Source organism: Trachypithecus francoisi, unplaced genomic scaffold (assembly GCF_009764315.1).
Source record: "Trachypithecus francoisi isolate TF-2019V2 unplaced genomic scaffold, Tfra_2.0 Lachesis_group10, whole genome shotgun sequence".
Lineage (NCBI taxonomy): Eukaryota > Metazoa > Chordata > Mammalia > Primates > Cercopithecidae > Trachypithecus > Trachypithecus francoisi.
The window spans coordinates 97,412,513-97,440,302 of NW_022681455.1; the positions used below are offsets into that span (position 1 = coordinate 97,412,513).

The 27,790-nt window shown below is 50.9% G+C and overlaps 1 protein-coding gene across 2 annotated transcripts; it reads left to right on the plus strand.

The window, feature by feature from the left end:
• On the plus strand, positions 1 to 27,124 carry CETP (cholesteryl ester transfer protein). Of its 2 annotated transcripts, XM_033218494.1 has the most exons (16): positions 1 to 247; positions 1,147 to 1,261; positions 7,472 to 7,606; positions 7,697 to 7,767; positions 8,000 to 8,087; positions 9,100 to 9,169; positions 9,398 to 9,458; positions 12,112 to 12,203; positions 13,952 to 14,131; positions 15,202 to 15,252; positions 18,476 to 18,640; positions 24,470 to 24,537; positions 24,924 to 24,957; positions 25,442 to 25,514; positions 26,605 to 26,690; positions 26,871 to 27,124. In XM_033218494.1, exons 1-16 carry the CDS (start codon positions 67 to 69, stop codon positions 26,943 to 26,945), a joined length of 1,545 nt encoding a protein of 514 aa, XP_033074385.1. In that variant the 5' UTR covers positions 1 to 66; the 3' UTR covers positions 26,946 to 27,124. The 2 variants fall into 2 exon arrangements, with proteins under 2 accessions (XP_033074385.1, XP_033074386.1); XM_033218495.1 differs by lacking the exon at positions 26,605 to 26,690 and having other exon boundaries at positions 51 to 247.
• Positions 27,125 to 27,790: the final 666 nt, after the last annotated feature.

Sequence of the window (27,790 nt, forward strand, 5' to 3'; positions counted from 1 at the left end):
TCTCTGGGGCCAGGAAGACCCTGCTGCCTGGAAGAGCCTCATGTCCCGTGGGGGCTGGGAGGACGTATGTATATATACAGGCTCCAGGCTGAACGGCTCGGGCCACTCATGCACGACTGCCTGATAACCATGCTGGCTGCCACCGTCCTGACTCTGGCCCTGCTGGGCAATGTCCACGCCTGCTCCAAAGGTACCTCACACAAGGCAGGCATTGTGTGCCGCATCACCAAGCCTGCCCTCCTGGTGTGTAAGTATCAGTGCATCTGTCTGCCCTGCCAGGGGTCTTTTCACGGACACCCACTATGCAAGGAGCCTCCGTGGTCTGAAGCCAGCTCTGAAGCTAGCTGCCACACTAGCCCAGAGAGAGGAGTGCCCTGGGAGGGAATGGGCTGAGTGGAGCTGTCCTCACCCTCTCCTGACCTCACCTTCAAGGTCAAGTTCTTTGGTGAGAAGGTCCTAGCTGGGTTGCAAATAGCCAGGTGTAGGGATTTCTGTTTGTCTGAGACCCAGAATCACTGGGGTTCGAGTTAGGGTTCAGATCTGAGCCAGGTTAGGGGGTTGAGTTAGGGGGTAAAGATGAGGAGGTTGGCGTATATTTGGTGTTGGGGGTCACTCTATGGCCAGAGTCAGGGGTTGCCATGAGCTCAGGTGACAGAGGCTCCATCACTGACTGTTGTGTGACTTTGGCCAGCTCCCCTGCCCTCTCTGGGCCTCAGCCTCTTGCTCAATACAATAAGGGTATAGGGAGGCTAAATGATACAATTTCTAAAATAGAATATCGCCAAGTTCAAGAGCCAGGATGATAGACCCCCAGGACTACAGAGAGTGTCACAGCATCGTCTGGGTGAGACTAAGGTTAGTGTGTGACTGGGCTCAGGGCTGCCATTTGACTGGGATCATGGGGTTCCCATGTGTCAGGATCCAGAGGCTAGGGTGTGATCAGGATCACTAGCTGGGGTCAGGGTCAGAGCTCTCTGTGTCCCCTAGAATTGCCATCGACCTTAAACCAAGAGGGAGGCCTCAGCTTTAAGGCCTGCTGGGAAGCCTCATCCCGGAGAGGCTGAGTCATGGCCAAGGCCGCTTGGGGGTGGGAGCAGGGGGTTTGGCACGGGCCTACAGCCCCTCAGCCACTGCCCTCCCCTCTAGTGAACCAAGAGACTGCCAAGGTGATCCAGACCGCCTTCCAGCGAGCCAGCTACCCAAATATCACGGGCGAGAAGGCCATGATGCTCCTTGGCCAAGTCAAGTATGGGTTGCACAAGTGAGTCGGGCCTCAAGTGTGACCAGGCTGGGGGTAGGGAGGAGGGAGGAACAGCCTGGGGCTTTCCCCCAGCCCACAGGGAGGAAGGTCAGCAGGGCTGGGGGGGGGCTGGGGGGGTAACTCAGGTCTTTCCCCTTGATTTGGAACCAGACCCTGACACCTCCCCTAACCCCACGTTCCATCCCCTGGTGACCTGGGGGATTTCTTGGAGTGTATCAACCTCCTCAACAGCCCTTCTAAGAGTCAGGCTTCAAAGGGTCCTTTCCCACTGCCCTGGGACGATGGACGTCTTATTTGGGGGTGAATAGGAGCGTAGGGTAGAGAGATCTCAACAAAATAGGTTTTTTTTTAAAAAAATTATAAATGTTGTTTTCTTAGAGACAGAGGTCTTGCTATGGTGGCCAGGTTGGTCTTGAACTCTTGGCCTCAACCAGTCCCCCACCCCAAGCCTAAAATGAGTATCTTGACTTTATTTGGGATGATCGTAACAGCCAAGGGTCGGTTGTGGGCCAGGTGCTTTTACAAACAATACCTCATTTTATCGTCACCTTTATCATATATTTGTTCTTTCTTTTTTTCATTTTTTGAGACAGAGTCTCCTTCTGTCACTTAGGCTGGAGTGCAGTGGCACAGTCTCAGCCCGTTGCAACCTCTGTCTCCGGGTTCAAGCAATTTTTGTGCCTCAGCCTCCAGAGTAGCTGGAATTACAGGCACATGCCACCACATCCGGGTAATTTTTGTATTTTTAGTAGAGATGGGATTTCACCATGTTGGCCAGACTGGTCTCCAACGCCTGACCTCAAGTGATCTGCCCACCTCAGTCTCCCGAAGTGCTGAGATTACAGGCGTGAGCCACCACGCCCGGTTCTTTATCTATCTTAATCTTGATTGATTGATTGATTGAGATGGAGTCTCGCTCTGTCACCCAGGATGGAGTGCAGTGGCGCGATCTCAGCTCACTGCAACCTCCACCTCCCGGGTTCAAGATATTCTCCTGCCTCAGCCTCCCCAGTAGTTGGGATTACGGGCGCCCGCCACCACGCCTGGCTAATTTTTGTATTTTTAGTAGGGAAGGGGTTTCGTCATGTTGACCTGATTATGAACTCCTGACCTCAAGTGATCCGCCCGCCTCGGCCTCCTAAAGTCCTGGGATTGCAGGTGTGAGCCAAGGCGCCCAGCCTATCTTAATCTTTATCATATATTTTATTTAGCCTCTTCTGTAAAAGAGGATAATGTTACCGCCCGGATGGCCCTGCTTAACAAATACGGAAACAGGAGCTGATAGAGGTTTCGCAGCCTGGCGGAGCTCATGTGCAAACTCAGCTCAGTCTCAGGAACTCAGCCACCTTCCTGGCACCTCAGGCTGCCCTGGAGCCTGGGTCCCCGTCTGTGTGTCGGTCTGAGGCCCCAAGGGTGGGGCAGACATTGTTCAGGGACCTTGTTTTGTCTTAAAGCCAATCTCCTCCTCCTCTCCAGCCCCGCTAAACATGCTCCCCAGGGGTGGTCTCTGCTACCCGCGCACTTTGGGCCTGGAGTCTTGCTAAATGTTTCTGAGCCACCAGGGGGCGCCAGCGGTGCAGCGATGCCGCTTCGCCTTTTGCAGGAAAACTACTGCCGCTAGGGGGTGCTGTGGGGCGTCCCAGGTCTCGCGCAGCCACGCCCTCTGTGCGACCTTGGGCTTCAGTTTAGGTTTCTGTAAAAGAGAATAAATGGGCAAGGTCCAGTGGTTCACGCCTGTGATCCCGGCACTTTGGGAGGCCGAGGCAGGAGGATTACTTCAGCCAGCGTTCAAGACCACCTGTCTCTGAAAAATTTAAAAATTAGCTGGGTGTGATGGTGCGTGCCTGCAGTCCCAGCTACTCAGAAGGCCGAGGTAGGAGGATCACTTGAGCCTGGGAGGTCAAGGCTGCAGTGAGCTATGACTGCATCACTGCATTCCAGCCTGGGTGAGACAGCAAGACTCTGTTGCTAAAAAATAAAAGAGGATAATGCTATCCTACGCCTATGTTGCAAGAGGTCAGACATGGCAAAAGCGTCTTGAGAAGTTAAAGAGATAGCACCCTTAATAAATTAGCAATAATTCAGTAAGACCAGACTGCCATAGACTAGATGTCATAGTCATTGATATATAACTGTTATCCCAAACATATATGGGTGGGGTAGAAATAAAATATGATTGGCCATAAATATGATTGGCCATGATTAACATTAGATGAAGCTGAATCATGGCTAAGATGAGAATTCTTCACACTATTCTCTCTAAAGGGAATAGAATAACATACAACAGAACAGACAGGGAAAGCCAGATATACATGGATTCTCCTTGCTGGGCGCAGTGTGTCATAGTGGCTTATAATATGGGATTTGGAGTGGGATGGACCCAGGATCAAATTCCCTTCTGCTGAGGTTTTCTGAAGCCACATAAGCAGTCTGAGTCATTTCTGTGTCAGTTCACTGGGTACAGCAATAGTGACCACCTCATGAGTAGCTGTGAGGATTAAACGAGGAAATGTGTGTAAACTCTCAGCACAGTGCCTGCCACACAGCATGTGTTCGGAACGTGATGGCCGCTTCTATTGTGTCATATTCCATGTGCTCAAACCAGGCCCCGGGGAGAGTTCAGCAAGGGTAGAGGGGTTTGAGAGTGAATGTGGCCCACTGGCCTCCCTGCCTGCAGTCTCTCCTCTCTGATGCTTGCTTCCTAAGGGCCTTCACTGAGCCTCACCTCTGACCAAGTCCCCGGCGGCACAGATCCTCTGCTGGACCTACATTAAGACCCCAGGTCCAACACTTCTCCCACTGTGCAGCTCCACCTCTGCCCCCGGGGCCTGGCTGAGGCCTCCTCCAAGCCAAGCCTCCTACTATCTTCCAAACTCCCACCCTCTATCTGGTGTCACCTCCTCTGGGAAGCCCTCTGTATCAGTTTCCTATTTTCTGCCGTAAAAAATCACTCCAAGTTTAGTGGCTTAAAATGACTCAAGTTTATCATTTCACAGTTAAAAAGGCTAGAAGTCCACCATGGCGCTCCCCGAGCCAAGATCAAGATGTCAGCAGAACCAGATTCCTTCTGGGGGCTATAGGGAAGAATTAATTCCCTCGCCTTCTCCAGCTTCTAGAGGCTTCCCCCATTCCTTGGCTTCCCTCCATCTCCTTTTATTTTGGGTGAGGGGGGCTCCCTGCTCTGACTTTCTCATTTATGGTATTCCCCCTGCTTTCTAGCAGCTGTGATTGTCCCAAATCCTGTCCTCTGGTTCTCTAGGCCAGAAAAACTATGGTCTACCAGAGTTCAAGACCTTGAAAGGGCCTTTTCCCACTGTCTTTTCTCACAGTGCAAGCTGGAGCCCACCTTCGTGCTAGAATCTGTGAAAATGGGGAAACGCACCCTGCGCTGTTCTCTTCTTCCACCCGGCATCTCCCCTGCAGTCCAGCTGGGTTTTTCTGTTTGTTTGTTTGTGGGTTGTTTGTGGGTTTTTTGTTTGTTTGTTTTTAAGACAGAGTTGTGCACTTGTCGCCCAGGCTGGAGTGCAATGGCATGATCGTGACTCACTGCAACTTCTGCCTCCTGGGTTCAAGCGATTCTCCTGTCTCAACCTCCCGAGCAGCTGGGACCATAGGCATATGCCACCATGCCTCACTAATTTTTTTTTTTTTTTTTTTTTTCATTTTTAGTATAGATGGGATTTCACCATGCTGGCCAGGCTGGTCTCGAATAACTGACCTCAGGTGATCCACCTGCCTCGGCCTCCCAAAGTACTGAGATTACAGGCGTGAGCCACTGTGCCTGACCTAGTCTGACTGTTTTCACTTACTCTCTAATGCCTCAGGTAGTGTTTATTGTATTCTGTGCAGAGGTCAAGAATTTAGTCATCAAAGGAGGTTAGTGTGTTAGGAGCTTATGTAGCTATTACCAGAAGAGACTCCACCCCTGGCACAGTGGCTCACACCTGTAATCCCAGCACTTTGGGAGGCCAAGGCGGTCAGATCACCCGAGGTCAGGAGTTCAAGACTAGCCTGGCCAACATGGTGAAACCCTATCTCTACTAAAAATACAAAATTAGCTGGCGTGGTGGTGCATGCTTGTAATCCTAGCTACTCAGGAGGCTGAGGCAGGAGAATCACTGAACCCAGGAGAAGAGACTGCAGTGAGCTGAGATTGCCCATTGCACTCCAGCCTGGGCAACAAGAGCAAAACTCTGTCTCAAAAAAAAAAAAAAAAAAAAAGCCTGGGCATGGTGGCTCACACCTGTAACCCCAGTGCTTTGGGAGGCTGAGGTGGGGCAATTACCTGAGGTCAGGAGTTCAAGATCAGCCTGGCAACATAGTGAAACCCCGTCTCTACTAAAAATACAAACATTAGCTGGGCGTGGTGGCGGGAGCCTGTAATTTCAGCTTCTAGGGAGGCTGAGGCAGGAGAATCACTTGAACCCAGGAGGCAGAGACTGCAGTGAGCCAAGATCGTGCCGCTGAACTCCAGCCTGAGCAACAGAGTCAGACTCAGTCTCAAAAAAAAAAAAAAAAAAAAAAATTGGTACGAGGTTTAAATTTCGGTAGAACTGAAAGAGGATTGGAGATTGTGGCACAGTCTAATTCTAAATTAGAGCATTTAGAAGAATGTGGAGTCTGTTCAACATAGTGAGACCCCCATCTGCACCAAAAATATGAAAATTGGCCAGGCACTGTTGGTGCCTGCCTGTGGTCCCAGCTATTCCAGAGGCTGAGGCAGGAGGCTCGTTGGAATTCGAGGCTGCAGTGAGCTGTGATTACACAACTGCACTCTGGCCTGGGCAACAGAGAGTCACCCTGTCTCAAAAAACAAAACAAAACAAAACAAAGAACAAACTATAAAAAAAGAGAGAAGAAGAATTTGGAGCAATCTGGTTGTTTCCTATACTGTAAGTCTTTGCCAATCTATTTTTTAAAAAATTATTTTTAATTTTTGTGAATACATAGGCGTATATATTTATGGGGTACATGAGATGTTTTGATGTAGACATGCAACGTTTTGTCTATCTATTTTTTTGTTTTTTTTGGCGACAGAGTAAGACTCTATCGCCTAGGCTGGAGTGTAATGGCGCGATCTCAGCTCACTGCAACCTCTGCCTCCTGGGTTCAAGCTATTCTCCTGCCTCAGCCTCCTGGGTAGCTGGGACTACAGACACCTGTCATCATGTCTGTTTAATTTTTTTGTAATTTTGTGGTGACGAGATTTCACCATGTTGGCCAGGCTGGTCATGAACTCCTGACCTCAGGTGATCTGCCCTCCTCGGCCTCCCAAAGTGATAGGATTACAGGTGTGAGCCACCACGCTGGCCTGCCAATCTATTTTTGATCTAACTTGACTTCTGCTGGTGTATCCATACTCTTCCGAATCAATTTTCACCCTTCCTCACATACCATTTACATTTCTAAGAATTTGTCCATTTCATTTCATCTAATTTATCTCATTTGTTGGCATACAATTGTTCATAGTATTCTCTCATAATTCCTTTTATTTCTGTAAGATTGGTAATTATGGCCTTGCTTTTATTTCTGTTTTTAGTAATTTCAATCTTCTTTTTTTTTCTTGCCAGTCTAGCTAAAGGTTTGTTGATTTTGTTGACCTTTTGGAAAAACCAACAATTGTTTTCACCGATTGTTGTTGTTTTTCTATTATTTCATTTGTAGGCACTAAGATCCTGATTACTTCCTTCCTTCTGCTAGCTTTGGGCTTAGGGTACCCTTATTTTTCAAGTTCCTCAAGGTGGAAAGTGTGATTATTGACTTGAGATCTTTCTCTTTTCTAAAGACAGGCATTTCTACATATAAATTTCCCCGTGAGCATGGTTCCCTCCATCTTCAGCCCAGCAGGGTTGACTCTCTCTGGGCGTTCTTCCCTGGTCACCCCTCCTCCACCTCTCCTCTTCTGCCTCCTCTTCCACTTTTCAGCAGCCTGTGATTACATTGGAACCACCCAGAAAATCTAGGATCATCTCCACACCTACCCCCAAAGTCCTTAACTTGACCATATTTGCATATGGGTAGCATGAGTTGAGTGCGGTACCCAGGGTTTGACATGTTGGGTAACATATTTGCAGGTTCTGTGGATTAGGAGGCGGACATTTTGGGGGCCATAATTCTATCTTCCACCCTCACCAAGGCAAAATTGGAGGCTCGCTCCTTGGGCAACCTGGATGACCCCCGACATCCTTCCTCACTACCGTTCCTTCCCAGCATCCAGATCAGCCACTTGTCCATTGCCAGCAGCCAGGTGGAGCTGGTGGAAGCCAAGTCCATTGATGTCTCCATTCAGAACGTGTCTGTGGTCTTCAAGGGGACCCTGAAGTATGGCTACACCACTGCCTGGGGGTAAGCATTCCTGTCAGCTGATGCCTTATGCCCTGGCCCTCTCTGGGCTGGAGAGCTGAATGAGAGTCCTGGGTCCTTGGCTCTTTCCAGGCTGGGCATTGATCAGTCCATTGACTTCGAGATCGACTCTGCCATTGACCTCCAGATCAACACACAACTGAGTATGTGTACAGCATCCTCTGGGGAGGTGGGAGCTGGACTCCAGGGCTTGTCCTCAGCAGAGTGGGAGGTTATGCAGGCAGAGGGTTCTGGGGCCACCAAAGGAAGCCTGGCCTGGGAAGTTTGCAGGGCTGGGGAGCCAAGAGCTGGCCAAGCTCTTGGCTGGCCTGGGCAGCATGTGGATACCATCCAATAGTGGAGGCTGCCCTGAGGTCGTGTCGGGTCTCCCTGCAGCCTGTGACTCTGGTAGCGTGAGGACTGATGCCCCTGACTGCTACCTGTCTTTCCATAAGCTGCTCCTGCATCTCCAAGGGGAGCGAGAGTAAGTACACTGCCCTGTGGTCCCCTTTCCTGCTTGTGCCCATCCTGTTAGCATGTCCATGGCCCCCTCCAGGCTCAACCCCACACAGGGCACGCTTGTGGGTGGTCAAACCTGGGGGTAGCAATACCTTCAGCGGGGTCACTTCCTACCCCTTCCCATCAATACACCCTCAAAGGCTGGAAAAAACAATAACCAACAGCTAGTAACTAACAGTTACTAAGAACTTGCTGTGTGTGCAAAGCACTATTCCAAGCCCTTTTCATGAATTAATTTATTTTGTCCTTAAAACCAACCCTAGGATAGAGATTCGGTTATCATCTCCTTTTTATATATGGGTAAACTGAGTCACAGGTTAGAAAGGGAAAGCTCGTATCTACAGAGTGCATCCTGCATCCTAAGGACCACACTAACTCACAGATAAAACTCCAGCCAAGCTAAGTAACTTGCCGAGGACACACAGCTCGCCACTGAGTGGTGGGAGTAGGATCTGAACCCAGCATTCTCTGACCCCAGAAGCTGAGTTCCTAGACACTTTACTCTCCTGCTTCCCAGGGTGGGGCTTTTTGTCTTGGCCAACACCCTCTGTCAAGGAGCTGTGGGTAACCCCATTGCACAGAGGAAGATAACGAGGTTTGGCGAGACCCTAGTCATGTAACCAATGCCAAACCTGGAAGGCAGAAGGTAACTGGTAGGTAGGGTCTGGAGAGGAATCAGGCCATTTTCTGCCTCTGGAGCAGATGGACACATGTGTGAATTTGGACTCCAGACACATTCTCGCGTATGTGACAGGTGTGAGCGTCACAGGAGCTGGGCCCCTCCCGAGGAATTCTGGGATGGTGCCACAGTTAATTCTTGGGTCTGAGGCTCCGTGTTCTCAGCTGCAAAATGGGGGTGATAATTCTTACTTCCTGAGCTACACGAATCAGGGCCAGCAGAGCCCTGAATGGTGCCTGCTACACAGTAGGCGCTCCATGGATGCACAGGGGCTTATTGTGGTGCTTGCTGCCCTCAGGCCCGGGTGGATCAAGCAGCTGTTCACAAACTTCATCTCCTTCACCCTGAAGCTGGTCCTGAAGGGACAGGTGAGTGGGGCTGGCTGACTCCCTGTGGTCCAGGGCCATGCCTGGGAGGCTGGAGCCCTTTCCTCCCTGCCCTTCCCTGAGAAGGTGAAACTCCCACCTTCCCCATGTGGCCAGTCCCGTGTGCCAGTTCCCAGCACTGCCACCAACACGCAGCTGGAAGGAGGCACTGCCTTGCGCCTCCTCTGGCCTCCTTTCCTCCCTGGAAAGCACCTGCTCTGTCTGCCCCAGATCTGCAAAGAGATCAACGTCATCTCCAACATCATGGCTGATTTTGTCCAGACAACGGCTGGTGAGTGTGTTTCTGTGTGCATGCCTCAGAAGACAGCAGTGGCAGCCAGAAAGCCATCTGTTGCACTCCATGGCCTTGGGACCATCACTCCTCCTGTCTAGGTCGCATGGGCTCTGTCTGGCTCTGAAGACAGCAGTGGGAGCCAGAAAGCCATCTGTTGCACTCCATGGCCTTGGGACCATCACTCCTCCTGTCTAGGTCCCATGGGCTCTGTCTGCCTCTGACGCTTGATGATTAGTTACGGGCAGGCTTTGGCAAATCTCTGCCCCTTTGGGCTGCAGCCTCACAAGCTGTGTGACATTGGGCAAGTCACTTAATCTCTCTGAATCTCAGTGTCTTCATTGATAAAAATGGGGCGATAATAGCATCTACCCCACAAGGTGGCTGTGAGAATTGAGTGGGAAAAAATGTACGTAAAATAAGATGGTGCCTTGTACCTCATACCTGGCTCATTCTGAACCCTTATTATTATGACCGCTATTATCATCACCCAACACCCTGAACCTTGCAGTCACCAACATTTCAAGTAGAGAAAACATCTGATGAAAGATAACAAGGAAGAAAGCAGTGTGGAGATCAGGAACTCCCCGCCCTTCTGGGACCCTTCCCTCCCCTCCCATCAGGCCTCGGGTTAAGGGAGCCCTCCCACCAGGCTGTGCAGTGTAGAAGAAATTCTCAGGGCCGGGCGCGGTGGCTCAAGCCTGTAATCCCAGCACTTTGGGAGGCTGAGATGGGCGGATCACGAGGTCAGGAGATCAAGACCATCCTGGCTAACACCGTGAAACCCCGTCTCTACTAAAAATACAAAAACTAGCCGGGCGAGGTGGCGGGCGCCTGTAGTCCCAGCTACTCGGGAGGCTGAGGCAGGAGAATGGCGTAAACCCGGGAGGCGGAGCTTGCAGTGAGCTGAGATCCGGCCACTGCACTCCAGTCCGGGCAACAAAGCGAGACTCCGCCTCAAAAAAAAAAAAAGAAACTACTCAGGACCCAGTTTCATCCTCTGTCCCGTGGGGACGCCCCTGGTCATGGAGAGGGACGCCAGACAAGAGAAGAAGGTGGTCTGAGAAGTGGGAAGCACTGTCCTGTGCCAATCATAATAAGAGTAATAGCCATCGTTTGCTGAATGATGCCCTGAATGGTACCCTGCACACAGTAGACGCTCCGTCATGCCCAGGACTACTGCATACCAAACACTTATATTAGCTATGGAATCCTCACAACCACCTGGCGAGGGAGGTAACGCTAACCCCCATTCCACTGAGGAGGAAATAGAAATTTCTGGAGATGAGAGGACCCCCTTCCCCCCACTAGGAAGTGGAAGCAGAATTTGAACCTTGGCCCTCCAACAACTCTTAAGCCCCCGCTCCCAGCTATTGTGCTGTGCTGTAAGGCCTCCCGCTGTGCGCCTCACCTGTGGAGAGGGAGGTGGCCAGCCTGCTCCTTATACCCTGGCACACAGTAGGTGCTCAGTAAACAGGCAGTGAGGGAACAGTGGAACTCCAGGTGAGGAGGTCCTCTGGGCCACTGTGGGGTATCAGGTGGGGAGGCTCCAGGCAGCCCCAGGCCCGTGGCAGGCATCCTAGGCTCCTGCCAAGGCACAGATGAGCAATGCAAGAAGGGCTGAGCACAGTTCTGTCTCCTTGAGTGGCCAATCCCCTCCTCCCCTTCCCTCCCCTCTACTCTTATGGGTGCATACACCTAGACTGGAACCTTGTCTGTCTCTCTGGGATCCCTATGCCGGTAGCTGTGCCATCAATGGGAATGTGGGTGGGCAAAGCTAACAGGAAGGGAAAGTGAGGTAGGAGTCTCTGGACTGGCCCAGGCAGCCACAGAATTCAGAGGGGGCTGGGAGGTCGGAGGGGCTCTTTCATGGGGACGTGGCTGTTGATGCAGGTTCAGGGAGGAGGAAGGGAGGGGGACTTATGCTGCCATCTGCGCTCCGTCCCTCACATTGGTTCTGCACCAGGGGTTGGAAACTCTAGCTAGTGGGTCAAATGTGTCTGGCTGCCTACTTTTGTGAATACAATTGTATTGGAATGGAGCCATGCCCACTGGCAAGCGTATTGCCCATGGTTGCTTTTGCATTACAGCGGCAGAGCAGATGATTGCAACAGAGACCACATACGCTGCAAAGCCTAAAATATTTACTGTCTGGTTCTTTATAGAAAAAATCTGCTACCCACTGTTCTGGACTGTAGAACTCAGGACAGACAGGTGATTAAGTCCAGGAGGACTCCAAGATTCTCCTGGAAGTAGATTAGGAAAAAAGATAATTAGATTGCTCACATGGCTGGGCACTCATCCACGTTTACACAGCCTAGCTCATTGGAGATGAGGACACGGACGCTGAGTGAGGTCAGGGCCCTGCCCTGTCCTCTGCAGTATAGAGCAGAGCTGGGTTTCAACCCAAGTCTTGGACTCAAAGTGCCATGCTCTGAACCAGCCTTCTAGAAGGGCTCTACCTACCCAGACAGACAGACTTGGGAAAAAAGAGCATGAAAAAGTGCCACACCCCTCCCCGCACACCCAGGTCCCACTTTACAGAGGGGAACACTGAGGCTGGAGGCTTGGGCAGCTGTGTGGATGCAGGGGAGCGGTGACTCAGGGCGGTTCCCCCATCCTAAGGCCCCGCCTTGATCTTTTCCTCCTGCAGCCAGTATCCTGTCAGATGGAGACATTGGGGTGGACATTTCCCTGACAGGTGATCCCATCATTACAGCCTCCTACCTGGAGTCCCATCACAAGGTAGGAGTTGTGGGAGGGTGGGGCCGGGCCCAGCTTCCCCAGGGAAGTTGGTCCTTTCCTGTGCTCTGACAACCCTGTCCCCCAGCTTCAACCTTATGGCAGCCAGGAGTCCTGGGGTGCTCCTCCGCATTCCTGATGCTGTGAGGAGGGCAGACCACAGCGACGTGCCCCCGAGCCCTCTCTGCAGGCACCAGGGCTCCCCACTACAAGGATCCCAGCAAAGCACCAGCTTCTTCCTACAGGACTTATTTGGCTTCTGTCATCCTCTACAGCAGTGGACTGTGGCCCCTCCGGGGGTACTGACAAAAGCTTTGGACCCTCTATTACTAAGGATATAGGTTCTACTGCTGTAACAAAGAAATCCAAAATAATAGGTGCTTAAACACAATAGACATTTATTTCCCTCTGTTGCAGTCTGACCATCTACAGTCCCTGGAGGCTGCAGGGTGTCAGGCACGCAGGCCCCTTCCACTGGGTTCTCAGCCAGCCCCAGGTGCGGCCTCATCCCAGGGTCCTGGCTGGCTGGCCTGACCACCACACCCACTCTGCTCACAGCCCATTGGCCTGAACTTGATCACAGGACCCCACCTTAGCTGCAAGGAAAGCTGAGGAATTTATTTCAGCTAAATATTGAGACCAGCTAAAAATTAAGTGGTACAGAATGGAGGGAGAGATGGGAGAAGATTTTAGGGCAGACCCAGCCATCTTTGTAACAGAGCCTTTCCCCAGAAAACTGAACCGAAGGATCATTTTGGAGGTTCATGGACACTCCTGAAGCCTGTTCACAACCCGTGGGCTGGATGATCTAGAGGGGCAGGGGACTGGGCAGCAGCTTGTTTTCCTGATTTTGGCCTCCAGGAGCTGATGGTCAATGGACTGCCCTCTGCAGGGGCAGGGCCGGTGGTCAGCTGGGGCGGGGTGGGAGCTGGCGGTCCACGGTCACGAGCTGTCCTGACCAATGTCGTTACTTGAATATAACCCTGTGAAGGCGGGAACCACATCTGTCTTGTTCACTTCCCACGGTGTCTGTGACATAGTGGGCACTCTAGAAGTATTTGTTGAATGAGTGAAAGCCCTGCTGGGGTAAACTGGGTGCAGCTCTTTCCTCAGTTTCCCCATCTGCACTCCGGGCACTCTGCACTCTTGGGCTCCATTGTATTGGAATGGAGCCATGCCCACTGTCATGCGTATTGCCCATGGTTGCTTTTGCATTACAGCGGCAGAGCAGATGATTGCAATGGGGAGCACATATGCTGCAAAGCCTAAAATATTTACTATCTGGTTCTTTATAGAAAAAATCTGCTACCCACTGTTCTGGACTATAGAACTCAGGACAGACAGGTGATTAAGTCCAGGAGGATTCCAAGATTCTCCTGGAAGTAGATTAGGAAAAAAGATAATTAGATTGCTCACATGGCTGGGCACTCATCCACGTTTACACAGCCTAGCTCATTGGAGATGAGGACACGGACGCTGAGTGAGGTCAGGGCCCTGCCCTGTCCTCTGCAGTACAGAGCAGAGCTGGGTTTCAGCCCAAGTCTTGGACTCAAAGTGCCATGCTCTGAACCAGCCTTCTAGAAGGGCTCTACCTACCCAGACAGACAGACTTGGGAAAAAAGAGCATGAAAAAGTGCCACACCCCTCCCCGCACACCCAGGTCCCACTCTGAGCTCCTCCCATCTCCCTGAAGCTGGACCTGAGCCCAACAGGGACACACGGGGTCCAGCCAGTGTCCTGGCTTCCTCCAGGGTTATTTCATCTATAAGAATGTCTCGGAGGACCTCCCCCTCCCCACCTTCTCGCCCGCACTGCTGGGGGACTCCCGCATGCTGTACTTCTGGTTCTCCGAGCAAGTCTTCCACTCCCTGACCAAGGTAGCTTTCCAAGATGGCCGCCTCACGCTCAGCCTGATGGAAGACGAGTTCAAGGTGAGTGGATGGGGCTGCTAGGAAATCCAGATGGCATGTGGTATGTGTGTGTATGCACACGCATGGGGAGGAGGGAGGAAACTCAGAAACTCAGTGGTGGGTAAAAGAACTAGGGACCACCTAAGCTGGAGCAATAGCAGTAAAGTCCAGACTGGGTGCAGTGGCTCACGCCTATAATCCCAAACCTTTGGGAGGCTGAGACAGGAAGGTCCCTGGAGGCCAGGAGTTCGAGACCAGTCTGGGCAATATAGGGAGACCCCTGACTCTACAAAAATAAAAATACGTTTAAAAATCAGCTGTGCACAGTGGTGCATACCTATAGTCCCAACTACTCAGGAGGCTGAGGTGGGAGGATCACTTGAGCCCAGGAGGTTGAGGCTGCAGTGAGCTATATTGGCACCACTGTACTCCAGTGTGGGTGACCGAGTAGGACTCCATCTCAAAAAAAATAATGAAGTTCAGCATTTATTGGAGTCAACTATGTGTTGCCAGAGAGACAGATAGATAGAGTGATCAATAGATTTAGGTGTAGATACAACTTGGCACGTAGTAACTGTGCATTAGTCTTACATTTATTGCACAGTTACATTTGCTACACTTTGTCTTGTTGTACTCATCCTGTGAGATGAGTACTATTACCTCTGTTTTGCAAACAAAAAACCAGAAAGCTCAGAGAAGGTAGGTGACTTACTGAAGATCACGCAGCCTGTAAGAGGTGGCCCCAAAGCCTGTACTCTTCACCTATACTGTACTAGAGATGCTTAGGTAGTTTCCAGGGCATGCTTGTCATTGAACTCATGAGGAAACTGAGACCCACAGAGGGGAAGAGACTTGCGCAAGGTCACGCAGCCTGCGTGGGGCACAGTGGGGAGCAGAAACCAGGCCTCCAGCCGGGACAGGGGTTCCCTGCCCCACACCCTACCTGGAGCATCTCACATGTTGTCTGGGAGGTTGGGAGTTGCGTCTGAGGAGGGGTCCAGTCCCTGAAACTGCACTTGGTCCCTGCGAAGTTTTCTTCTGAGGAGTGGCCTTTACACTGTCCACCCGCCAACTTCACCATCTCTTTTCAGGCAGTGCTGGAGACCTGGGGCTTCAACACCAACCAGGAAATCTTCCAGGAGGTAACTGCCCCTGCCCCTGTGTGGGGTTTATCTCATGTACCCCAATCCTGCTCTGGCTTCAAGAGCCCCCACACAGCCAATGACAACACCAATGACAACAATTATAACAGCGAACACAGCTCTTTGTAGGGTGTTTGACATGGAGCGGAGCACTTAGTGAGTGTGACTTCCTTCAGTGCTCACACCGACGCTATGAGTGGGGCAGTCAGACCATCCCCATTTTACACACAGGGAAACTTAGTGAATGGCAAGGCTGGGTTTGAGCCCAGCTCTATTGCCCCCAAAGATAATGCTCCATTCTCTGCTCTATTACCCAGGCATAGGGACTTGTAGGGGGCTGGAACCTCAGGATCAACTCCGGGCTCAGAGGGCCCCAGCAATAAGTGACTATTGATTACTCCTGATCCCAAAGCTGACTTCAGGCAAGCTCCTTGCGGGTCGCAGCCTCTTCTTGCTATGCCCAGTGGCAATGATGTTCATAATCCCAATCCTCAATGCAGGGTTCCACTAAGAACCCATGATCTCCTACCTCAAATAGACCTTGTGCTTTCTGAATAAGCCTCTCTCAGCTTTCTGGTTACCTCACTCCCCCACCCACTGCAATGACTTCTTCAGGCCTTCCCTGACATCCTCAAATCTCCAGCTGCCCCCTCCTGTCTACCTTCCACTTCCCTCTCCTCACACAACCTACTTCCCAAGAGCTGAGCAGAGCCACCAACAGAACTTCCCCTGCATGTCTCCGCTCCCAGTCCTACCCACTCACCCACACCTGCGCCTTCCTGCGGCCCTTCTCCTGTTCAAATAGAGGATGGTCCCTCTTCCCTTCTGAACTCAGACTGTCCAGCCTTCCCTGGCTCTGATGTCTCTCTCCCTGCACACATGAAACTCACAATATTGGGCAGGCCCCTGATCGGGTCTTCTTCCTCAGCCTCTTGTCTGAGTCCTGTTCCTTTGATGTCCTATTTCTAGTCTTTTCAGTTCTCTCTGTCTCCACCTCCTCCCCAGGCCAGGCTACCATTATCTCTAGTGGGGACCCATCTGTAGATCCCGGTGGGTCTCCCTGTGTCCTGATACCCTCCTACAATCTGTTCCCCACAGCAGCCAGAAAAATCTTTTCAAGAAATAAAACTGGGCCGGGCGCGATGGCTCAAGCCTGTAATCCCAGCACTTTGGGAGGCCGAGATGGGCGGATCACGAGGTCAGGAGATCGAGACCATCCTGGCTAACACGGTGAAACCCCGTCTCTACTAAAAAATGCAAAAAAACTAGCCGGGCGAGGTGGCGGGCGCCTGTAGTCCCAGCTACTCGGGAGGCTGAGGCAGGAGAATGGCGTAAACCTGGGAGGCGGAGCTTGCAGTGAGCCGAGATCCGGCCACTGCACTCCAGCCTGGGCGACAGAGCGAGACTCCGTCTCAAAAAAAAAAAAAAAAAAAAATAAAACTGCTCATTCACCTGCCTGCTTAAAGCTGGTGTAGGATACAGGCTAAGTGCTCTGCCGTGGCCTCCAGGATCCTGCATTTTCTCATCTTGTCTACCTCTCCATCTGGTTCTTTCCCACCCAGTGTAACTGTTCAGTTTAAGAGTTGACGACATCTTTCATCAGCTCTGGAAATTTCTTTTCTTTTCTTTCTTTCTTTCTTTTTTGAGGTGGAGTCTTGCTCTGTAGCCCAGGCTGCAGTGCAGTGGCGCAATCTCAGCTCATTGCATCCTCCACCTCCTGGATTCAAGCGATTCTCCTGTCTCAGCACTGAAATTACAGGCGTGAGCCACAGCACCTGGCCCATCTGGAAATTTCTTCGTGACTTTCTTTTCCATGATTGCCCCATCCCTATTTCCTCCATTTCTACCTCCTCAAATTTCCGTGAGACACACACTGGGCCATCTCATTCCATTTTCCGTGTCTCTTACTTGCACTGTCATGTTTTCCATCTCTTTTATCTCTACGCTAAATTCTGGATGATTCTTCAAGTATCTTTTTAGTTCATTAATTCTTTTTACAGCTGTGTCTTATTTGTTTACTTACCGACTGAGATTTTCATTTTATTTTATTTTATTTTATTTATTTTTGAGACAGAGTCTCACTCTTGTTCCCCAGGCTGGAGTGCAGTGGCACAATCTCAGCTCATTGCAACCTACACCTCCTGGGTTCAAGCAATTCTCATGCCTCAGCCTCCCGAGTAGCTGGGATTACAAGTGCACACCACCGTGCCTGGCTCATTGTTTTGTATTTTTAGTACAAACAGGGTTTCACCATGTTGGCCAGGCTGGTCTTGACCTCCAGATCTCAAATGATCCTCCTGCCTCAGCCTCCCAAAGTGCTGGGATTGCAGGTGTGACCCCTGCACCCTGCCGCCCCTTTCTTTCTTTTGAGCTCAGCTATGTATTTAATGAAACCTTTTCTTGTATATCCAGTGGTTCGATGGTTTCTTGGGGCATGTGGTCTCCTTGAGCCCAGTCCCACAGGCTGTAATCGAAGGTCCTCAGGCCACACTCCCCAGCCCCTGCCTGCGCATTCCTTATCTTGGCCAGGCTCCTTCCACAGGGCTCTTGTCCACTGTCCCCTCTGCCAGAATGGTTTGCACTCCCCCATCCCATCTGCTCCTCCTCCTGCCCCCTCAGGGATGGCCTCTCCCACCTCACTGATTAGGTCAGATCCCCTTGTGCCACAGCCTGGTGTGTCTCTCCTTTAAATACTCCTCAGATGCAGTTTTATCTTCTGTTCTGGGATGCTCTGGAAAATGCTGGGCTCCTGCAGATACGGCCCGCAGTTCCTGCGCTCTCTGCTCTATCCCCACCCTTAGCCCAGCTGCTACAGCAGCTGCCCTCGGAGGGTTACCATGCAGCAGGTCCTGTTCTAAGATCTTTCCACAGATTATCTCATTTCATCCTCAGGACAACCCTGTGAGGTAGGATCTATGATTATCCTCATTTTACAGATGAGGAAAGTGAGGCCCGGAAGGCTAAGTGAAGGCATCCTCAGCACATCCTGAGAGAGGCGTTCAGGGTAGGAATAGCCTCACTAGCACACAGATGAGAAACTGAAGCCCAGAGAGGATGAGAGTCCTAATTTGTACGGCCTGGGGCCCGGGTACTACCCCAGGCTGCCTCCTTTTCCCCAGCCCTGGGGCCCCAAGCCAGCTTTGTCCTTCCGATTTCCGAGGGCGGGGACTGCTGCTGCCCTGATGGGCCCCCATCCTGGCCATGAGACCCCTGTCTTCCACAGGTTGTCGGCGGCTTCCCCAGCCAGGCCCAAGTCACCGTCCACTGCCTCAAGATGCCCAAGATCTCCTGCCAAAACAAGGGAGTCGTGGTCAATTCTTCAGTGATGGTGAAATTCCTCTTTCCACGCCCAGACCAGCAACACTCTGTAGCTTACACATTTGAAGAGGTGAGGCGGGTGCAGGGAGAGTGGTGGTGGGGGAACCTGACTCACAGATGGGCCGCAGGGGGCAGGGGCCTGGGGACCTCTGAAGCCTCCAGATCCTTGTCACCACCTCTGCCGGCACTGGTTGTCTCTTGCACATGGCTCCTTACAACCAAAATCATATCATGCAAATAATGAGGGGTACACACGTGGCTTCAACAGCTTAGGTAATATTTTCTCTCTTTTCTTGTTTTTATTTTTTTAGAGGCAGGGTCTCACTCTGTCACCCAGGCTGGAGTGTAGTGACACAATCATAGCTCACTGCACCCTCCAATCCTGGGCTCAAGTGACCCTCCCACCTCAGCCCTCCTGAGTCGCTGGGACCACAGGCAAACACCACCACACCCAGCTAATTAAAAAAAAAAAATTCCTTAGAGGCAGGGTCTTGTTACGTTGTCCAGGCTATTCTCAAACTCCAGCCTCAAGCGATTCTCCTGCCTCAGCCTCCTAAGTTGCTGGGGTTATGGGCATGAGCCACCATGCCAAGCATATTTTCTTTCATTCTTATTTTTATTTATTATTTATTTATTTATTTATTTGAGACAGAGTCTCACTCTGTTGCCCAGGCTGGAGTGAAGTGGCACAATCTCGGCTCACTACAACCTCTGCCTCCCAGGTTCCAGCGATTCTCATGCCTCAGCCTCCCAGGTAGCTGGGATTACAGGCATGTGCTACCATGCCCCGATAATTTTTTGTATTTTTAGTAGAGACAGGGTTTCGCTCTGTGGGCCCAGCTGGTCTGAAACTCCTGGTTTCAAGTGATCTGCCTACCTCGGCCTCCCAAAATGCTGGGATTACAGGCGTGAGCCACGGCACCTGGCCAATATTTTCCTTCTTAAGCTGAGCAGTGGACAATGGTGTTTGTTACCCAAGTCCACAACCCTCCATCCATTAGGGCCACATGGGTTTCCAAATTCAGAACTTCTGTGAATTTGTAAAAGTAGTATAGTGTATAGACACTGGATATATTGCAGAACACCCCAATTGGGTGTGGGGTGGCACCCCACAATCAATTCTCCTCAAATGCCTCAATTGGCATTTCTCCTCATATGAAGCAAGATAAATACCATAGATAGCTTCCTAGACAATGGCCAGGTTTTGCCAACAAACTTAAGAAAAAACTTGTAGTTTTCAGATCCTGTTTGATTTTATCATTGCAAATAAGGAATTAAGGATCAGTATTATCTTTAAGGCTCCTTAGAATATCTTCAATTTTTTTTTTTTTTTTTTTGAGACAGACTCTCAGGCTGGAGTGCAGTGGTGCAATCTTGGCTCACTGCAACCTCCACCTTTCCGGTTCAAGCGATTCTCATGCCTCAGCCTCCCCAGTAGCTAGCTGGGACTACAGGTGCGTGTCACCACGCCCAACTAATTTTTAGTAGAGGCAGGATTTCACCACGTTGGCCAGGCCAGTCTCAAACTCCTGACCTCCAGTGATTGACCCACCTCAGCCTCCTAAAGTGCTGGGATTACAGGCATGAGCCACTGTGCCTGGCCAATATTTCTTAATACATTAAGAACCAAAGACAAGAACAATGCAAGCACATTGTGGAAAATATAGAAAAATAGAAAGAAGAAAACCACTGTCACCATAACCCCCTTCTCCAGGGGCCTTTGATGTGGTTACTGGGCGCATTTCCTTCTGGTGCTTTATTATTTTTAAATAAACTTTTTATTTTGGAGTAACTTTAGATTTGAATAAAAGTTGTGGCCGGGCGCGGTGGCTCAAGCCTGTAATCCCAGCACTTTGGGAGGCCGAGACGGGCGGATCACGAGGTCAGGAGATCGAGACCATCCTGGCTAACACGGTGAAACCCCGTCTCTACTAAAATACAAAAACTAGCCGGGCGAGGTGGCGGGCGCCTGTAGTCCCAGCTACTCGGGAGGCTGAGGCAGGAGAATGGCGTAAACCCAGGAGGCGGAGCTTGCAGTGAGCTGAGATCCGGCCACTGCACTCCAGTCCGGGCGACAGAGCGAGACTCCGCCTCAAAAAAAAAAAAAAAAAAAAAAAAAGTTGTAAAATACAGAGTGTTCCCATATACCCCCCACCCACTACCCTCTTTGTTCACATCTTACATAACCATGCTACATTGTCATAGCGGAGAGATCAACATTGGTGCACGACTGTTAACCAAACTCTAAACTGTATTTGAATCTCCCCAGTTTTTCCACTGATATCCTTTTTCTTTTCCAAGATCTGATCCACGATAGCACATTGTATTTAGCCGTTCTTTTTTGTTTGTTTGTTTCTGCCCAGGCTGGAGTGCAGCAGTACCCGCTCTAGCCTTGATCTCCCTAGCTCAGGTGATCCTCCCACCTCAGCTTCCCAACTAGAGATGTGTACCTCCACGTATATTTTTTTGTAGAGACAGGGTTTTGCCACGTTGCCCAAGCTGGTCTTGAATCCCTGGGCTCAAGTGATCCACCCACCCTGGCCTCCCAAAGTGTTGGGATTACAGGCATGAGCCACTGTGCCCAGTTTCTTTAACCTTTTAAATATCTCTTTAATTTTTGTATTATTTTCCTTTTTGTTTTTCTGTTTTATTCCTTTTGGCTTTCTCATGTGGATGTATACGTATTATTTTATTTACCTTTTTGTTGTTGTTAAGAATCTGAAACATTGAGCATTTGTTAAAAAAGAATTATTCGGCCAGGCACGGTGGCTCACACCTGTAATCCCAGCACTTTGGGAGGCCGAGATGGGTGGATCACATGGTCAGGAGTTCAAGACCAGCCTGGCCAATATGGTGAAATCCCATCTCTACTAAAAATACAAAAATTAACCGGGCGTGGTGGGGCACACCTCTAGTCCCAGCTACTTGGGAGGCTGAGGCAGAAGAATCGCTTGAACCTGGGAGGCGGAGGTTGCAGTGAGCCAAGATCATGCCACTGCACTCCAGCCTGGGCGACAGAGCAAGACTCCGTCTCAAAAAAAAAAAGAAAAGAAAAAGAAAAAATTATTCATGTTAAAGCATGGTAAGAAAGACCATTTGGGACCCTCATGACAGGTATAGGAACCACTATGGCAGGGCTTACAGTAGTGGAAGAGCTTGGCCTCAACTTCAAACATGGGCAAGTGAGAATTTATAACCATGGAGCAGGATGGGATCAGGGATGGAAAATTACTAAGAGAAAACATCAGAGCTAAGGGGGATTCTGGCTAAAACCAACCTAACAGGATTCTGGCTGAAGACAGGGTGATCAGACAACATCTAGCGGGAGGTGGAGGTAGAGGAATCTGATCAGATTTCAAGGGTGATCACGTATCGAGAATAGGGGGTTCTTGCCAAATTGACTTAGCCGGGTTCTTTGGCTAAAACTGGATTTTTTTTTTTTTCTTGAGACAGAGTCTCACTCTGTCACCCAGGCTGGAGTGCTCCGCTCACTGCAACCTCCGCTTCCCAGGTTTAAGCAATTCTCCTGCCTCAGCCTCCCAAGTAGTTGGGACTATAGGCACGTGCTACCACACCCGGCAAATTTTTGTATTTTTGGTAGAAACAGGGGTCTCACTATGTTGGCCAGGCTGGTCTCGAACTCCTAACCTCGTGATCCACCCACCTGGCCTCCCAAAGTGCTGGGATTACAGGTGTGAGCCACTGCGCCTAGCCTACTGGATTTTACAAGAAGTGCGCAGATGGTCCTAGGGGAAGGCTCAGGGACCTGACTGAAACTAGTCTTTACCACTATAACAAATACCTGTTAGCCCCTGACTCACCCAAACTCATCCCCCCTTCCTGGAATGTCCTGTTTCATTGCAAAGCACTTCATTCCCCCTCCCCCAGCTTTCCTAGGCGTCTGCCCTTGTTCCTGCCTCCTGAAGACCTCCCCTTTGGCTTTTGAGCCTGGCTGTGTACAGAAAGGATTTTTAGAAATCTGTGTTAACTAGGACGTGTGTGTGTGTTGGAGTTGAAGGGAGTGCTTCCAGAAGGGAGTTTTGACTGGATCTCAAGGGCAGGGAGAAAGCCATGGGAAGGTGCCGTGGCCCAGGGAAAAACATAAATAGGGCCAGGGGAGGGGAATCCCAATGTGGCCAGGGACAAGGGTTGTTTTGAGGTGAAGGCTAGGAGGTACATTGAGACCATCTAATGGAGGCTTAAAGACCAGAAGGAGAAATTAAAAGCCACAGAGGCTTTGGGATTACGGGAAGGAAGAGATGACATGACTGGTGCTGGTGAAGGACTGTGGGATTGGGAAGGCATCAAACTGAGCCCTGGCTAAAGTGACAGAAAGCAGGAACAGCCTCCAAGCCTCAGCTGCGCCCACCACTTTGCTGCAGAGGGCGCTCCAGAGGCCTAGAACCAATGGGACACTTGTTCAAGGCCATACATCACATTCAGACCAGAGCCGGTAGTTTCTGCACTCCCAGCACATTCATTCATTCATTCATTCATTTTCTTTCTATTTCTTTTCTTTTTTTTTTTTTTGAGATGGAGTCTAGCTCTGTCACCAGGCTGGAGTGCAGTGGCATGAACTTGGCTCACTGGCAACTTCCACCTCCTGGGTTCCAGCGATTCTCCTGCGTCAGCTTCCCAAGTAGCTGGGATTACAGGCACATGCCGCCACACCCAGCTAATTTTGTGTTTTTGGTAGAGATGGGGTTTCACCATGTTGACCAGGATGGTCTTGATCTCCTGACCTCATGATCTGCCCATCTCAGCCTCCCAAAGTGCTGGGATTACAGGCATGAGCCACCGTGCCCGGCCTCATTCATTTTCAACAATCTGTTGAGGTTTCACTGTGGGCCGGGACCATATGGTTCCTGACCTCATGAAACTTACAGTCTAATGGGAAGAAAGGGACAATAACTAGACAAACAAAAGACTATATAACTACTAATTGTGCCCAGTGCTATGAAATAAAAATGGGTGGTCAGCAGAGGTGCTTATACAACTTATAACTCAAAATCCAGCGTCTGTTTGAAAGTGATCTAGTGTCATGGGCCTCAGACTTTGGCGGGGTGTTACTGCACAGACTTCTAGACCCACCCCTAGGGTTTCTGGTTTAATGGGTCTGTGGTGAGGCCTGAGAACCTGCCTTTCCCACACGTTCCCTTCTGCATGGTGAGAATGATGCCAGTTAAAGGACCACACTTGGAGTAGCACCACCAGTGGAGGAAGCCTCACCTCGCTTTAATAATGGTTTCACTTGGGAGGTGGAGGGAGTGAGGTGTGCAGGAAAGCCCAGGTCTGTGATTGTTTCTCACCAAATAGGAAGAAACTACTGGGGATGTGGATAAGTCAGAAACCAGGAGAGAAAGTGCCCACATGGGCCAGGCACAGTGGCTCAAGCCTGTAATCCCAGCACTTTGGTAGGCCGAGGCAGGTGGATCACTTGAGGTCAGGAGTTCAAGACCAGCCTGGCCAAATGGTGAAACCCCATCTCTACTAAAAATACAAAGATTAGCCAGGCGTGGTGGCATACACCTGTAATCCTAGCTACTTGGGAGGCTGAGGCAGGAGAATCGCTTGAACCTGGAATATGGAGGTTGCAATGAGTTGAGATCGTGCCACTGCCCTCCAGCCTAGGTGACAGAGGGAGACTCTGTCTCAAAAACAAACAAAACAAAACAAAACAAAAACAAAAAGAAAGTGACTTCTCAGGTCCTAACCCCAAAGCCACAGGTGCTGGGGAACTTTCCTCGGTTTTCAGAAGAGCAGTAGCTAAGCCTGGTTCCCGTGTCACCCGTGCCTCTCCGGTCCCTCAGTGGAAAGAATCAAGGGCCCTGAGCTAGAAGAGTTGCTCTCTGCTTCAGGAAGAGCCCCGGCTCACAACAAATTTGGTTTCTCTCCCCAGGATATCACGACTACCGTCCAGGCCTCCTATTCTAAGAAAAAGCTCTTCTTAAGCCTCTTGGATTTCCAGTATGTGCCGCAGAGAAGAGAGGGGCTGGTCGACTCCACAAACCTCTCCCTGGTCCCTTGGAGTCAGGCACAGCACAGGGTGTTGGTGGGGAAATGTGGCCCCTTCCCCCTGGGGCATATGGCCTGACTGCAGGGAGATAAGACCCTACCTAGACAGAATCTTCATTGGGAATAAGGGGCGCCAGGAGGAATGGAGGGAGGAGGAGAGCGCTGCCCAAGTGAAGGCCTGGCAAATCTCAAAAGAATAGCAAATCTCAAGAGATGCCCCAAAGGGCCTGAGCTATGAGACAGAAGCACTGGCTGTTATTCTTAGAGTTTCTTTCCCAGGAGATGTTACAGGAGGGGGCCCAATGGTGGGTCAAATTCTCATCTCTTTCTTATTTCAGGATTACACCAAAGACTGTTTCCAACTTGACTGAGGTAGGTGGTCTTGGATAGACTGGGGGAAATAAGTCCTGTGGGACCTCCTGCCTTAAAGAAAGCAGGCGGAGGGCCCTAAAGGAAATCAGACAACCAGACCAAAAGAATCTGGACCAGATGGTCCATGCTGTGTCTCTTGTGACCCTTCTTCTCCCTGCCATGTCTTTTGGGAGAGCCCTTGTTTTGCAAAAATGAGAGCGTGGTGGTATGGATTGGGGTTTAGGCAGAAGAGTACTGGCCAAGCAACCCGTCCCTGGACCTCAATTTTCCCTCTGTGGAATGGACTAGCAATCCTGGGCCTCCCCAGGGCGAAGGAAAGACCACTCAGGAGGGGCACCGTCTGGGGCAGGAAGAGGGAGTGGGTTGGATGTATTTTTTTCACGGATGGGCATGTGGATGAATGCTCGTCCAGGGCGGGCAGCATCTGCCCTGTGGGTCATTTCCATGCTCCAGGGAGCACTCACTATGGGCCTCTGATTGGCAGAGCAGCTCCGAGTCCGTCCAGAGCTTCCTGCAGTCAATGATCACCACTGTGGGCATCCCTGAGGTCATGTCTCGTAAGTGTGGGCTGGAGGGGAAACCAGGTGCTGAGCCTGACAGTTTCCCATTTCACCTTGTGGGCCCTTCCCAGGCAGAGCTCCAGGTGTCCCTCTTCCCAGTCATTGATACTTAGCAGTCTGGACTCCCTTCCCTCTCCCTGCTGGTGTCATTGCACGCCAATGACTCGGCCAGATGCACAGAACCCTGTTCTTGGTTTACTTGCAGAATATTATCTCTGCCACCCCGTGGGATGGCTCAACCCACTTTCAGGATGCAGGTCTCCTAACAGCAACCTGATGTAGCAGAAAGAGCCCTGGGCTGGGAGGCTGAGACCTAGTTCTAGCCCAGTCCTGAACCTCAATTTCCCTTTCTGTAAAACAAGAATGTTGAACTTGATGACTCCCAATTTTCCTTTTGACCTTGAAATGGTAGAATATTTATCCCTCTGAGGTGACTCGAATGGTAGACTCTCAGACACCATAGCACACATGTGCTGGGGATATTTTGGACAAGGCTCTGCTGAGAACTTTCTGCTCTGTTCCCAACAGAGTATGCTGAGCTGACTATGCCTTCCTTTTGAATATCTGCTTGTCCACATGGCTTAGGTAGGAGAGGAAGGGCGTGGAAACTGGAATGATCCTAGTGGTGTATCTTGGCATCTCTTGGCCTCATTTTCCCCCATCTGAACCATGAAGCTAAAGCTAGGGGGTGCACATTAAATGGTTCCTACAACTACTTGCAAGGAGACCACTCTGTGTGGTTGCAAAGAACACCTTGAGAAGCTGTGTGGGAAAGCTTCCTTCCTAGCAGGGTAGGTAGATTCAGCTAACTGCAGGTCATGTGGCCATTGGGGATGCGTTGGGAGCTCAAGTTTGGGACAGAGGGAATTTTTTTCGGCAGCAGAGTGGCAAGCCCTGCCACCAGGCAAACTCTGCTCTTCCTCATCCTCAGAAGCACTTGCCCACTCTTCTAAGTCAAAGTGAAACACATGTTTACAGAATATTGGTCCAAAGGGGTCTCAGCATCTCCCACTGCCCAGGGTGGCAGAGCCTCGGGCCAGCCTTGCTCCCCAAGAAGGGCTGACTGGGGCTCTGTCCCCTGCCCCAGGGCTTGAGGCAGTGTTTACAGCCCTCATGAACAGCAAAGGCCTGAGCCTCTTTGACATCATCAACCCTGAGATTATCACTCGAGATGTGAGTACAAAGCGCCCCTCACCAGTCCCTGTTCCTGGGGAGGGAGGCCCAGACAGGATTCCCAGGGTGACTGGGGGCTGTTGGGGAGACAGGCAGAGGGGACTTCACCAGCTTGGCTCCCTCCTGGTGGCCTGGGAGTCAGCCCAGCCTGCCCCTCTCTCCTCCTGCCCCTCCCTCCAGGGCTTCCTGCTGCTGCAGATGGACTTTGGCTTCCCTGAGCACCTGCTGGTAGATTTCCTCCAGAGCTTGAGCTAGAAGTCTCCAAGGAGGTCAGGATGGGGCTTGAACCAGAAGGCAAGCACCAGGCTCACAGCTGGAACCCTGGTGTCTCCTCCAGCATGGTGGAAGTTGGGTTAGGAGTACAGAGATGGGGATTGGCTCCCAACTCCTCCCTGTCCTAAAGGCCCAATGGCATTAAAATGCTGTATCCAAGAGCTGGAGAGTCCTTCTTCTGTGGCTGATGGGTAGAGGGAGGGGGAAGGGATGTGTATCACCAGCGCCATCCTCCTCCTTTCAGCCCTTCCAAGGCAGCTGCCCCCAAACCCTCCAAGCTCCATGGTGCCTGGAGGAAGAAATCTGAACCTCTCTCCTTGGGACTCAGGGTCCTCCCTGATCAGGTCCCTGGATACCTTCCAAATTTATCTCCTTTAACCCAGCACTCTCCTTGTCTGACCAGCTTCCTGCAGGAGCTGTCACACACTCTGTGTCCCATGGGGTTCCAGTGCTGGACAGGAAGTGAAGGAGGACAGGGGCTTCAGATCCTGAGGATGGCGGGAGGGGAAGGGGCCCTCAGAGATCTGGTTTCTGGTAGAAATGGAGGAAGACAGAGCCTCTAAAAAGGCAAAAAACTTTATTCCAGAAGATAAACTGCTCATGAGCCTGAGCCTATTTCCAGCTCACCACTTTTTTTTTGAGATGGAGTCTCTCTGTGATCCAGGCTGGCATGCAGTGGCACAATCCCAGCTCACTGCAACCTCCACTTCCCAACTTCAAGCAATTCTCCTGCCTCAGCCTCTCAAGTATCTAGGATTACAGATACCCACCACCACACCCAGCTAATTTTTGTATTTTTAGTAGAGATGGGGTTTCACCATGTTGGC

Excerpts from the sequence above, each read along its gene's own strand:
- CETP (XM_033218494.1), top strand. The coding sequence starts at position 67 with ATGTATATATACAGGCTCCAGGCTGAACGGCTCGGGCCACTCATGCAC. Across the intron at positions 8,088-9,099 it reads CATCTCCAAGGGGAGCGAGA|GCCCGGGTGGATCAAGCAGC; the intron begins GTAAGTACACTG and ends TGCTGCCCTCAG. Across the intron at positions 9,170-9,397 it reads AGCTGGTCCTGAAGGGACAG|ATCTGCAAAGAGATCAACGT; the intron begins GTGAGTGGGGCT and ends TGTCTGCCCCAG.